General features: G+C 41.8%; 2 protein-coding genes across 3 annotated transcripts in view; one reads left to right on the top strand and one right to left on the bottom strand.

Moving 5' to 3' along the window:
* On the top strand, nucleotides 1-2480 carry LOC128878902 (uncharacterized). The gene is made up of 7 exons (XM_054127562.1): nucleotides 1-171; nucleotides 356-609; nucleotides 1147-1269; nucleotides 1351-1406; nucleotides 1469-1547; nucleotides 1620-1748; nucleotides 2004-2480. Exons 1-7 carry the CDS (start codon nucleotides 81-83, stop codon nucleotides 2205-2207), a joined length of 936 nt encoding a protein of 311 aa, XP_053983537.1. The 5' UTR covers nucleotides 1-80; the 3' UTR covers nucleotides 2208-2480.
* LOC128878901 (syntaxin-1A) overlaps nucleotides 1712-13313 on the bottom strand; it is a 64757-nt gene continuing 53155 nt past the window's right edge. The window contains exons 9-11 of one of the 2 annotated variants that reach the window (XR_008457520.1): nucleotides 12942-13035; nucleotides 10718-12859; nucleotides 1712-1854 (exon numbers count right to left, since the gene is read on the bottom strand). The gene's annotated coding sequence lies outside the window, so the exon portion shown is untranslated. Of the gene's footprint in view, nucleotides 1855-3848; nucleotides 3959-10717; nucleotides 12860-12941; nucleotides 13036-13313 lie in introns of those variants that run through there. The other variant, XR_008457519.1, reaches the window with a different exon arrangement.

Here is a 13313-nt window from a genome sequence, read left to right as displayed (position 1 = left end):
GGAGCATAACGCGTCAGCAGCCATTCTCTGACACCGTGCAGAGAACCATCTATGCCACCCCGTGTCGCCTCTGCCTAAAAATGAAAGCAGAATTCAAACTCGTTTTGTTTCTATGCAATCTCTTCGCGTGGAGTGTCGCGCAAATCGACTTTTCCGACGACAACGTCGAAGGTGACGACATGAAAGTTTAACCGTGGTTCCTTTTTTCATCGCATCAAGTCGTCGTTGTTCGGCGATTTTTGATGCGGTCAGCTGTCTGTTTTCCTAACCAATAACCGACGTGTTTGCATCCTTCCATACCTTCTGCGTTGTTTCAACGACAAAAGTGGTATAATTTGTGCTCGAAACGTTACAGAGGATCTAAGGTACGTGGGTTTCGACCAGGTGCAGTCGCTCAGGCAACTCGTGTACGGTAACGGAAAGAATCGTCGAGACACGGACGATGACTTCGACGACTGGAAAGGCCGGTGGATGCCTGACAAACCAGGTGATCCAACTCCGCCGCCCAAGGTATTTCCAAAAATGGAGGAAGATCTCGTTCGTGGACTCTTGGAGCCTATTTACGGAGTGCCCATGGGACACCCGTCGCCAAATTGCGACGATGCTAAGGTTAGCAATTCGAAGATATTAAAGGTCCATTCCCAAGTAACAGGAGTCACAACTTTTAACGTTGTTGCATTGATAATGACTGTGATAACTAGACCGCGGATCTTTATGCATTTATAGGAAATTTGAATGTGCAAGAACCTACAAAATGCAAACAATTTACGAGAATATAAAAAAGATTGTGAAGTAAGGTTTATGTTGTAATATGTTCAGAATAAAATAAATTCCTATTCAGGTTCAATTTTTGTAGGTACGTTCGCGAAGATTTTATTTTGCATAAAGATCCGCAGTCTAATGATAATAAACCAGTTTGGAAACAGACAGCTACGTGTCATAACATTCGTCACTAAACAATATGGCGTCAACCGATATGATTTTGAGGGTTCTCATCGTTATGGAAGAAAATATTTTTTTAAAGAACTGCAAGGATATTTATTTTATCCAATGACAGATCGAAAATATTCTTATAAAATCAATTTTTGTTTCCCCCTCTTCAAATGAGAATACTCTCTCAATGTGTCTTACAATACTTGTTTTCAGACTAACTTAACGATCGATTGGGATGGCTCTCCAACCAATTATACATGTTACGGGAAAAAGCTAATGCCAAACATAGAAACGATACCCCTGAAGTACTGCGAGCAGATTCCAAAGAGTTACGTCGTAAGTATCGCGCTCGACATTGGTGCTACCTGTTGTCAGCTATTTTAATTATTTTAAAATATAATACTCCGATGTTTACAGGCTACGCATAAGTGCATGCAGGAAAGGATAGAGTACGACGATGACATTCCCCTGTTGTAAGTACGTTGTATCAATAACTAGTAATCGGGTATAAATTTTTAATATCGAGTATCTTCAGTGGACCGCATAGACCTTTATGGCCTGTCTACGGAGAATACAAATTTCTGCCCAAGCAGAGGTGGATTCATAGCCTCGAGGTATAATTGCTATAAAAATTATTAGTTCTGTTACTCTTGATTCAATATACCTTTACTCCCATCTGAATGTAGCATGGTGCGATCGTCGCATTGTATCATCCGTGCGCCAATCCGTTGGAGGTGAAGCACTTGACGAGCCTAGTCACTAGCTGTCTACGACGGCACGTCATCAGTCCCTATGATATGTTGAGCGAGGACCGCGTAAGTGTCATAACATACAGTCTGAATCATCTAACCTCATCATCTTAAATTACCCAGAGCGGGACAATTACTTTGTCCGCCTTCATTACCTCCATTATTCATAATCCTGTAAAAAGTAAATCGAGGGGGTACTTATAACGGTAGAATATAATTTTTTCCTTGGTGTCTCCTTCTTTTATAATGGGACAAATGGAAACATTTTCTTTTGAGACAGATCATGCATGATTCATTAAATGTTCGATATTGACATTTCAGCCATTGGCACTGGTCTCTTGGGGATGCCGACTGACAATGTCATACGTCAATCATAAGGTGGTAACCGCGTTCATTCGCGAGCACGCTCTTCGTGGACCAGAGGCGATAGCCAGGGATGGCGACTTCGACGAAGCTCTTCTCCGCCCGGCCAAGCTTGTGTCTGACTTTGAAGATACGACCCTCTGTCCTGCTAATTCCGCGTAACGTTCGTACTCTAAAACACAACGGCTTGGAACCATGAATTTACTACTACCTAGCGCTTGTATGCGCATTATCTGTATGTACATAATGTAACGCGGTCCTTTGTGCGTTCTACCTACGAGTAATTTATTTATTTGAACGCCGTGATCGTTCAATGTTGCGCTTCTCGTGATGATGTCCCTATCTTTTTTTTTTTTGTATTTTTTATTACACCATAAGTCAATAAGAAAAATATAAATAAAAGAATCGAAAAGCCATGATTCGCTTGTGCGAGAACCAATGCATTTTTATTTCTTTCCCGCTTGGTCCTTTGCGGTTTTCTTTTTTTTTTTCTCTTAACGAGGGCGAAGGAGACGAATGAATGGGACACGCGCAAACGTTTTTACTCCCGTTACATATTGTTGTATATTGTTCGTTTTTTTTTTGGTTTTTTTTTCGAGAGAAGATCCGTTAATACATTGAACATCGTGTCGGTTTTTAAAATTTCTTTGCGGACCATTTGTTTATCTACAGACGTATAGTAACTTCACTGTAGTGCTGACTAAAATCGTTATTTCTGCGGATACGTATCTTCGACGATATATAAAATTAGGGTAAGACAATTAACGCTACTATATTTCGGTAATGTAAAATATACTACTCGTCTACTCAATGGTAAGTCGTTGAACGTAAAAGAATATATAATTGTACAGTAAACGCTTGGCTTCATTCTTTGTTCTTTATATATCGCTCGTAGTAGGTCAAGTGGGTTTTGAAAATTATTCGCATAAACGCGAGGAAAAATCGGCGAATCGCGGGGGCCGAGAAAAGCGAGATCTCGCGAAAAAAATGTTTTCGAGAGGGCGATTCGCCGATTCGGCTCTCGTTGGTCGACCGAACGTTTCTTTATGCCGCGATCCGACTCCCTCGAATCCTATTTTCTCTCGCCACACTATTTCTTTTCTCTCTGTCCCGGTTCTCTACCGAGCCGGATCCACGGTTTGTTTGTAGGACAGAGATGGGCAAAATTCTTACCTAGATACAAATTTCCAATAACGAATAAAGGATAAACGATCGTTTATCCGTCACTCATTGATATTATATTCATTTATATTCATCGGCTATACGACGAAATATTTAACAATGAACAAACGAGAAATAAACGTCACGAATAAATCGCTATACGTTGGTTTTATTCGTTATTTATTATTCAAATTAAATTTTACCCGTCTCTGGTTCAGGAGATCTACCATTATGTATATGCAGAGCCGAATTAAGGCGCGAACTTTTTCAAGCTACAGCCGAAGGGACTCCGAAGTGAAATTAGTGGAAGGAAGTTTACGCCGACTTTGTGTATTACATATTCAAACTATTTTGAAAATTGATTTTCTCCACATTTTTACAAATGATTTTCTGTCGAGAAACGATTCTCGTTTACCTTGAAAAATGATGTTCGTTCCCAAAAATTATTTTCACTTAAAAACGTAATAATAGACAATACATGGTTTATTCTTCAACGTTATCTAATTACTCTTTACTTTTATGGAGGCCCTCGCAGTATCCGTAACCCATGGATCTGCAAGAACTTAATCCGGCGCTGTGTATGCGTGTGTATACTCACAGAGGAATAAATCTTTGTGCATGGTTACACGGTGAAAGGGCACATTCAGTTGATCACATGTTATATTTCTACTGCTGCGGTAAATCGTCACTCCTCTCTTTGGTTTCCTCCGGACGAGTCTGAAGCCTTGCCTCGCCGCGCGTTCTCTTCCCGCCTCAAGGAATTAAAGATTACGACGGTGGATCTCTTAAGATTATTGCCAACTTTGTACAGTATAATAATAATAGTAATAACAATAATAATAATGATAATAATAATAGTAACAGTAATTGTACATCGTATTAAAGACGAGAAACGAAATAATTATCTATCATTCTTTATCTCGTTCGAGAGGGAGAGAGAGAGAAGTGAAAATCCGTGCTCACTCGATGCACAAACACGAGACGCAAATACGATTTATAGGCAGAAAAAACACCGTTGATTTATTGAGTAAGTAACCGTTAGTTGATACAGGTCTTATTTCATTTTTTTTTTCCCCATTTTGTTCATTTTTATGAATCTCGCCTATGAAATATCTACGATAAAAAGTATTCGTACCTCTTTGAACGTGCTAAATTCTGTTGGTTTCTCATGTTTCTCTCGCGCTCAACTTTCGCACACCCATCCACACGGCAGCCACGCATGCGCGCGCACACACACACACACACGCACACACTCTGTCGTCCAGAGTTCAAGCACGCCACTAAACCTCGTATTCGCAGATTCGCACGTTGGTTGTGTGTGTGTGTGTTTCTCTCTCTTTCCATGTTTCTTTTTTTGTTTTCTTCTTATTCTCTCTCATATTTAATACCGTTCGCACTTTCTTCCCCTTTCTCTCCCGCTCTCTCATTCCCCTACTTTTGTTTCTCAGTAATGTAAATTTTATTAGTAATCTCACTTTGTCGCGTGGCGCGCACCAGCGGTGCGCCAGCGCAACCATCCTTAAACGTTACGATTAACACCGAACTTCCCTTTGATCGCTCTTTTATTTTTTGTTCGTTTGTTTTGTCTTTTTTTCTTTTTATTCGTCTTCTTTAGTCTCAAAACATCATCTCGCAAACTTACGATTTACGCTTGAAAGTGGAATTGACACTCATAAGGTTATTGAAGTAGTCTCTCGAAGTAATAATTGCACCGATGCGACACGACCAATGTACATTTTTCTTTTCACACTTTGTCCTGTCGCGTTCAAAGGTCTCTAAAGCGTTCCCTCTGCTTCGTCACGATTCCCGGTCTCTCTCCCTCTCTCACTCTCCCATTGACCACCTCTCTCGTTTATTTCTCGTCTTCCCAATTTCTACCTCGCCTGGATCGCATCTACCTTTCTCGATGGACAAGTTTAACACAAGAGACGGGCCACATTTTCTTCGAATAATAATAAGACGAAAAACGAGAACGCCTTACAGCCACTCGCACAACACAAGATAGATGTTTAAAATAATATACCGATGATTATGCAAACGGGACATGGTTCAACCAAGGTGCTTCTCTCGACCTAATCTCAAGTTGAACAAATATTTAAATAACTTCAGTTCAATTATTTTATAGAAACTATATTGAACGCATGTCGATCAGAATAAACGATGGTTACAAAATTACAAAGGCTGGTTACAAAGCCTATAGGGTAAATTGATGTTAATATTCTTCTCTATACCGACAACTAATTTTTATGTAACTATTTCATCATTTTATCTACCACATAGAAAACTTAATTGTTCTATATTAAGGCAAGTTTGCTATGCGGTGTTCTCGTTTGTCAACTGTTATATCAATTAAAACTTTACCCATCTCTAATGACTGGCTACAAAGCTTCCGTCATGAATCGCGGAAGGACGCGCAAGTCGATAGGACGCAGAGATCGAGAGGGAAAGAGAGACGGATAGACAGGCGGACATCGGAATCACTAACGCGCTCGGGATAAGATCGAAGATTCGCTCTCCGACTTCTGTTCGTCAACAAGGAAAACAGCGAAGCTAAAGATTGACTACTATCGAGAAAGCCTCTCGTTCGTTCTTAGGCCAAACCGAGTAACGCGCGCACTGTCGATTATCGTGCGTGGAGCCCAGCTTCGATAAACTCGACCGTACCTACCAGAGGCGCACGAACGCCGCTAGCAGAGAGCAGCGGTTCCTTCCTAAACACCGCAGTGCGCAAAAAACAGCTATATCATTGATGATTCGCTGACAGAATTGGACACCAAATATAAAATATATATAGATTAATCACTGAATGAAAAGTTACTTTGACGGGATAATTGTATCTATCGTGATTCGAAGAAAAACGAGAAATTAGTACACAAAACTCGATTGGTACTTTTCATATCTACCATACGCATTCGTAATTCTAAATGTATGATTTAATAGAATTATTCGAATACAAGTGGATTCGAATCCATCAGGTTCGTTTAAATAAACTTAATAGAAGAATAAATTATATAGTTTAATATAAATAATACGTATATACTTTTTATAGACTCATATTTATATTAATTATTGTTGCATCTGTTCCGTAATTCACTAGTTTTCGTTTCGTAACTTGTAATTGCCCGTTCGCTTATTTGATAAATAGATATCTTCGCAAGAAATGTTATGTATTATTAATGTACCGATTCAGTCGTAATCAATACTATGCAATCAGATCGTGATCCACTAGTTAAACATGCTCCGTGATTATATTCGGTTAGACTATTTGTGTTATTCGTCAATTCTGATTACTCTTATAATTTAATATTCGCGATGGATCGTATGATTCATCAAACATCAATCAAATGTCATTTTGCCCAACACGTCAAACGGTTTGTCCGTCAATGGCGGACGAACATCGCGTGCATCCGCCTTGCGCATAAGCGTGCTTAGCGTTTACTTCCCTCCTAACGGTGTTCATGCGTCTGTGGCGAAACGAACAAGTTTTCTCGAAGCCTGTTTACCGCCGAAATCTATCGTGCCTCGGAAAACTGATTCGATGGTAAGAAAGGAAGGTTCAATTCCTCAATTCCTATCGCGAGAGTCGCTGTACACGCGCGCGTAAGAGAAAAACCCTAACGACGTACGAGATTTAAAAGCTAGAATAAAAAATAACCTAGACGGTAGATTGTTGTTTAGAGCGGTAGGGCTCGGATAGAAAATCCATGCGCACAGGAGACGACGCGCGTTATATCATCGTGTTCGCGACTTTCTTGTCCCGATGGGTTCTGAGTTGAACGGACAATACGTACGGCAGAGACGGGCAAAATTCTCATCTAGATGGAAACCTTGAATAACGAATAAAAGATAAACGATTTTTTTATTCGTTACTCGTCGACTGAAAATTAGAGATCGAACTACAGAATGAAATTTACATTTCACGTTGAACGAAGCAATTTGATAAATACATATCCGAGTAACGGTTTTTTATTTTGCCAGTCTCTGGTACGTTGGTTGAGTAGTCAAACGACTAACTATTAGAGCCGGCAACGTATTCGCGACAAAAGATTGCTTCAAGTGTGGTGGTGGTTGGTGGTGGTGGTGGTAAGTCTGTGAAGAGGAAAGCGTTTCGCGTCTCGCGGTAATTTTACGAATCTCGCGAACCACCGAAATACTAAATATATTTAATAAACACCGAGAAAGAGAGAGTGAGAGAGATCCGAGTAACTGTATTCGCCGGAGCGACGAACGCTTGGTTCGCGAATCGATATTTCCGTTGGAGACGCGAAGCAACGCTTACAGGGAAAGGACCTAATCTGTTTCCCTCTGATTCTAACGTGCTTCTGCAGCCCAGTAAAATGCAAAATACCTGATGGAATACGTACAACTTTAGATGTAGATGCTTGATAATTTTAGTGGTATCAGAGGGACTAGTACGTAAATTGAATTACTTATATCTCTGCAATTATCGAGTGTCTACGGCTTACGTTTTGCTCGTTCAAACGAGGATCTCTTCTGTTATCCTGGAAAAGCACGTTACGATTGGAGGGGAACTGTTTGGGTCCTTCTCTTGTTAGAGGAGCGCGCCGCGCCGTTTGAAGTAACGAGACCTCGCGAGTCGAAGATGGAGTTGCGATCACTTGCTGTAAGTAACTTCGAAACGAATGTTCTGGCGCCTGATCGGTATTCGGAAGCGAACGACAATATCCACTCCGACGACGCGAACGGAACTCGAACGTTTTTCTCGATTCGAAAAGCCAGACACAACAAATACCGAGTACGCCATCTTACACGGCGATCGATTTCATATCGTGACAGAGGGATTACACGTTAACTTTACCTTTAGTTGTATCGAATGATTAAGTAATAGATCGTGGCAACGTAACTATCTAAACTAACAATTATTATGCCTCTGTACAATGCAAAGTGATTTTTAAGTATCGTTAATTATTCTTAATCATTATCATCGTCCTCATCGTCAATCGTCGTCATCATCATCATCATCATCATCGTCATCATCATCATCATCATCATCATCATCATCATCATCATCATCATCATCACCATTATCATCATCATCATTGTTAATGGTACTTTCCTTCCGTTTCTCTGCCATTTCATTTTTTTTCTTTATCGTCACGGTATTTTCATCAATTTGCCACCACCACATTATCGCACTATGTTTAATATCGTTATTACAGCAACGTACGCGACGTGGCCTGTGTAGCGTGTAACTGCTTTTTACCTTTATATCATTTTTAAACATTAACCCATAATCTTTTAAATATATGTACCTCAACGTTCATATAATATAATCAACAAAACATTAACACGAACGTCGCTCGTTCCTTGCTCGAAAAGCGATTATTTAATTGATAGTTCACGAGCAACAGGCGTCGCGAATAATAAATTATTATCGTTAATATATTACTCTTTTCGACTGTGCCGACTAACTATGTAATATATATATACATGTAACGCGCGTGTATGTGTCCGTGTAATGTATCTGTATATATAGATGTGTCTATGCATGTACGCGTGCACGCGTGTATGTATGTATGTATAGTTATGTATATGTGTCTTTACGGTGCGCACGAACGCGTTATCGCGCGCGTGTTGCTCTGTATATATATATAGTGTTACATATGTATACATTTCCGTGTACATTATCGGTATTATCGGTACGACCCAGATATCATCGTCGACGATTGTGTTACCGTTAATTATTTCTCCGTAACACCTATATTATATTATTGCTGCAGCTTTATAGATACCCTCTTCCCTCCTTCTCGCGTGTTTTTTTTTCTCTCCTCTGCGTCACAATATTATTCCCCCCACTTCCTCCTCCAACATGTATTCCGCGCCGATGACCGATCGTTTTAAAGATACATATACATCTTCGCGAAATACTCTTCCTGACTTCGGACGAATCGTCGACGACCGACAGAACCACGCTGATTACGATACATTGCAACAAACGAAGGCGATTAGTCTATACGAATTCATGAAATGCACGAGCCGCCATCGTCGTTCTCGTCGAACCGCTCGCTAGACAATTCGGGGGTACGCGATAGCGGACGAAACGGCAGCGAACTGATCCAATCCGTGTTGTACGGTGTTATACTGTACCATAATGTTCTCAACTTTTCAACTATATTGCACAGAGCTGCACTGTGACGTACTATGCTATGTTTCACTGTACTATATCAGTGCTTCTTAACCTGTAAGTAGAGGACCCAAAAATGTTGTAGCTTCAGGCTTAAAAAAAAAAAATTTGTGTAAATGTAAATTACTTTTTTGATTAAATGAATTTTTTGCTACTTTATGTTATGTACTTTAACACGTTGACTGCCAAACGAATATTCTTGAAAATTTCTGCTAAGATTAAATATTATTTAGACTATCAGAGTCTAGGCAATGAAATATTTATCGTGGTATTTAGTTTTGTAACCACATCAAAACTCGTGAATTTCATTTAGATTCATCTCCTGTGACGTCTAACTTTTAGAATTAATCTTTCTAGTTCTTGAGTGAGAAACACTGTCACCCATATATTGGGTGACATGGCGATCAACGTGTTAACATATAAAAAATATTGTGGTTCTTTTTCAAGTGATGTATCATCATCCTTCGGTATCCTCACATTTTTGTCAAAACAATTTGTTACAAAGAGCTACCAATTAAGTGAAGGGGTCTATATTACGAATAGGTTGAGAAGCACCGTGCCATGTAGTAAAATGAACAAAACTGTCGTGGCTTGTTCGCAACCGTTCATGCCATGCAAATTATATAAACATAATGAACCAATGAATCATATGTTCAGTTTTAAGTTAGGTTTCGTTAAACAGCAGCGAGATCAGAGCAACGTTCTGGTCCTCGCTGCCATATTGTCGTTCAAGTTCGTCGAAAGAAAATATAGTCTGTTGCTGCATGGAACTCGACGCAGATCGATTAGCGTCCACGAAGTGGAACGAAGCGTTTGCGTCGATCGGTCGATCGAACCCGATACCTAATGGCGTTTCCTGCAACGCAAAGTTGAGGACATTCCGTCGATCTCTCGATTCGATAAAGCAGCGTCGGCTAATCAAAGACACACCGTCGAAAGCGAGATTCAAGCTACTTACGTATACGTATGCAATAAAACAAAAATTATCCTAAGATCGCAACTAACTTGGAAATTCTTTCTTTGCAATTCTGTGATGCGATTACGCGACACTCCGTAGACGTTTTCGTGTATAAAGAAAATGGTTTTTCTCGGCGCATCGTTAAACCACTCTACCGCCGCTGTTTGCGTCGACTGGGTTCGTTGACACCATCTAGACCGATACATTGTAACAAGACTCTACTTGATAGCAGCTAACACTTTTTGTGGTTGTGTTTTCATTCACGCGCTACGTTACGTCCTTGGACTGAGATGTGTTAACGACATTCGACGAAACCATAGCCAAGGTATAATGCTTGGTAATTTTCCCAAGATGAATATTCGTGTGTAGTCATGAATCATTGAAACCCAAATGAATAGTACTACTTACGATTCACCGTTGTTTCGTTGTAGAGAGGTCTAGCGTGGAAGATGATACGCTTCGAATAATCTGATATGTTTGTTAGTGACTGTGTGCAATAGGTTGGAAAAAAAAAACTTGATTACACTCTCAGAGACGAAAACCTGTAGCTTCTGCAAGAACATGAAGGCCGCCATCTTTGATCAAAGACGAGACGCGCCACCTAAGTGACGATCGAAGTACTACTACGTTCCACGAAGCCGTGGACTGTACCGAACAAAATGCAATCCTTGATTATAATTACTGAACAATCAATAACCATGATCAATGCTTAATAAATAATCGAACACAACTAATAGCCAATAAATAGTCAGATAAGGTTAACTCTGAAAAACGACACATCAACTTGCGATTCCAAGAGTAATTGCGCAGCGTTTACGATAAGCACAGTCAGATTCTTTCCAACCAGCTGCAGGTCGATGAAAGCGATCAATTATTTCTCAAGCGCGCACGAGAATCAGCGAAGAACCGATTTCCAAGCTCGTTGTAAAATCACAGTGAAAAGATTGCACTTGGGTGGGTTAGTCGGAGTTTGACGCAGCTACCAGAGCTAGATCCGACGCGACGAACGAGAGAATCGCTCGGTAGCCCCGCGTTACAGAGAAATTCCATTGGGTCTCAGACTTGGCTAGGAACGGGATACGTTGATACACGTTACGTTCGCGATTATCGATGGCCAGCTATATGTTATTCACGATGGGACGCAGGCAGTTGCTTCGAATACTGTTTCTTTTCATCTCGTAGGCCGGACAGCCCTGGTACGCGTGATTCGCGGACACGGATTCGTTTCGTGCGACCTTTCCGCGTTATTCTCTCGACCGAGAACACAACAGCGTCGTTCACTCGAGGGAATAACGCCTTAGACTGATCCAACCAGCGGACGCGTGATACCACTCCCCCCCCCTCCCCCCCTTTGCGACGTATAAACACGAGTTTTTCCGATCGCGGTTTGCCCATCCTCGCGTGTTTTCGTCACTTCTAGCGGAATCTCTCGATGATCCGGAAACAAAGGAAATCTGTCTAATGTTTATAATGGGGCAAAGGGAGTGGGCGGTAGGGGTGTTACTATTTCGAGATAATTGTTATACCTAGTTTACGTCGTGCATTCGATACACTTACTTAGTACTCGATGCGTACCAAACACTCGGTGTATCAAGTTGGTACAATACCGTAAAAAAACCTTAATATAAGTTCGTTATGGCCTTACACGACGAAAAAGACGGACTAATCCTTCTGTTTAGTTGGAGATAAACAATCATCTACCACAAAAGTGGTATAACTAAACTAAACGAAGGTTGAGTTAGTAATTATTATGTCTGTAAATTAGAACTTTCGAGAAACTAATACGCATTTTCCTTGTACCTATTTCCACGCGTGTTTCAGATGTCAGGCATACGACACGTCCTCCATCCTTACATTTGGTACTAGCTTGATACAGTAGGAGTAGTTTCGGTGTTGTCGGTCATCGCGTGCTACCTCGGGCGTATCAAAAATACGGTGTAAACTAGGATAAAAGATATATCGCGAAGGATAGCAAGACCGCGAATCGGATCGACGATGTACGGTGGGATATTACGTCTTGGTGAAAAAGGTGGCGACGCTCGCGGAACGGAACGAGACTGGCCAACGAAACTGTCCGTGAAACGGTGCTCGCTGGAAGCCGAACGAAACGTAACCGGGATTATAGCGATCTCGTCGATGCCGGCACAGCGACAGCGACAGAGGACGATCGTGCAAACAACGACAGCGGCAGCAGGCGACGGCGTTTCTTCGTCCTCCGAGCTGGTCTCGTTGTTCTGGCTGTGTTCCCCCGGTGCTTGCGTAGGCGGAATGCGAGGAGCAGGAGGACGAGTTCAACGACGATCGGCGGGACGAGGTACGTCGAGCGTCGACGGGATGCTCGTCGACGACGCCGCGGCCGAGATCGTAGCCGTAACCGTGGATGACTGCTGCGACCGGACCGTCGATGCAGCCAATGTCGACCACGCCGACGACGGCGATTGTTCGACTTTGAAACGGCGAGATTTCTTACGTTTCGGGCCGACTTGCCTGGATACAGTTGCTGCCGACGGCTCGCATTCGCGTACACGACGGCGACGCTTTTGGACTGTTCTGAAAACACAACGGCATGCATCATTTGCGCGAAATTGCCACCAGTTGCCCATCCTCCCCGTGTTAAATGCTAAATGGATACCTGATTTCGGCGTTCACAGTCCAAAGTATCCAGCGACGCTGGTGGCCAGAATGACGACGAGTATAGCGACGCAGATCATGATCATGATCTTCTTCTGCACTCGGCATCAACGGATCGGCAAAAATACAATTATGGATTACAAACGAAGTACGTAACGCGATGGCGTACGGTCCTACCGTTCGCGTTATCCGCTACGGTTATCATCAGTCTGCTACGCTACGAGCCACGTTGCGTCGTTTGCGTCAACGTTCATCTTCCCTTCGCGTACCTTTTTTCGGTCCTTCTCGAATCGCAGCTAGTGCCTCTCTGCGTGTGTGCGCGCGCGCCTGCCAATCTCTGTCCATATCTTCGAACCGTTGGATCATCGATTCA

Source organism: Hylaeus volcanicus, chromosome 6 (assembly GCF_026283585.1).
Source record: "Hylaeus volcanicus isolate JK05 chromosome 6, UHH_iyHylVolc1.0_haploid, whole genome shotgun sequence".
NCBI classification, from domain to species: Eukaryota; Metazoa; Arthropoda; class Insecta; order Hymenoptera; family Colletidae; genus Hylaeus; species Hylaeus volcanicus.
Note: the sequence above shows the minus strand (reverse complement) of the source record. Positions and strands in the feature narration are given on the sequence as shown.

Bases quoted from the DNA above. Each gene is read 5' to 3' on its own strand.
- LOC128878902 (XM_054127562.1), top strand. From the start codon at position 81: ATGAAAGCAGAATTCAAACTCGTTTTGTTTCTATGCAATCTCTTCGCG. The intron at 172-355 runs GTGACGACATGA...GAAACGTTACAG, and splicing joins TTCCGACGACAACGTCGAAG to AGGATCTAAGGTACGTGGGT. The intron at 1,270-1,350 runs GTAAGTATCGCG...CGATGTTTACAG, and splicing joins AGATTCCAAAGAGTTACGTC to GCTACGCATAAGTGCATGCA.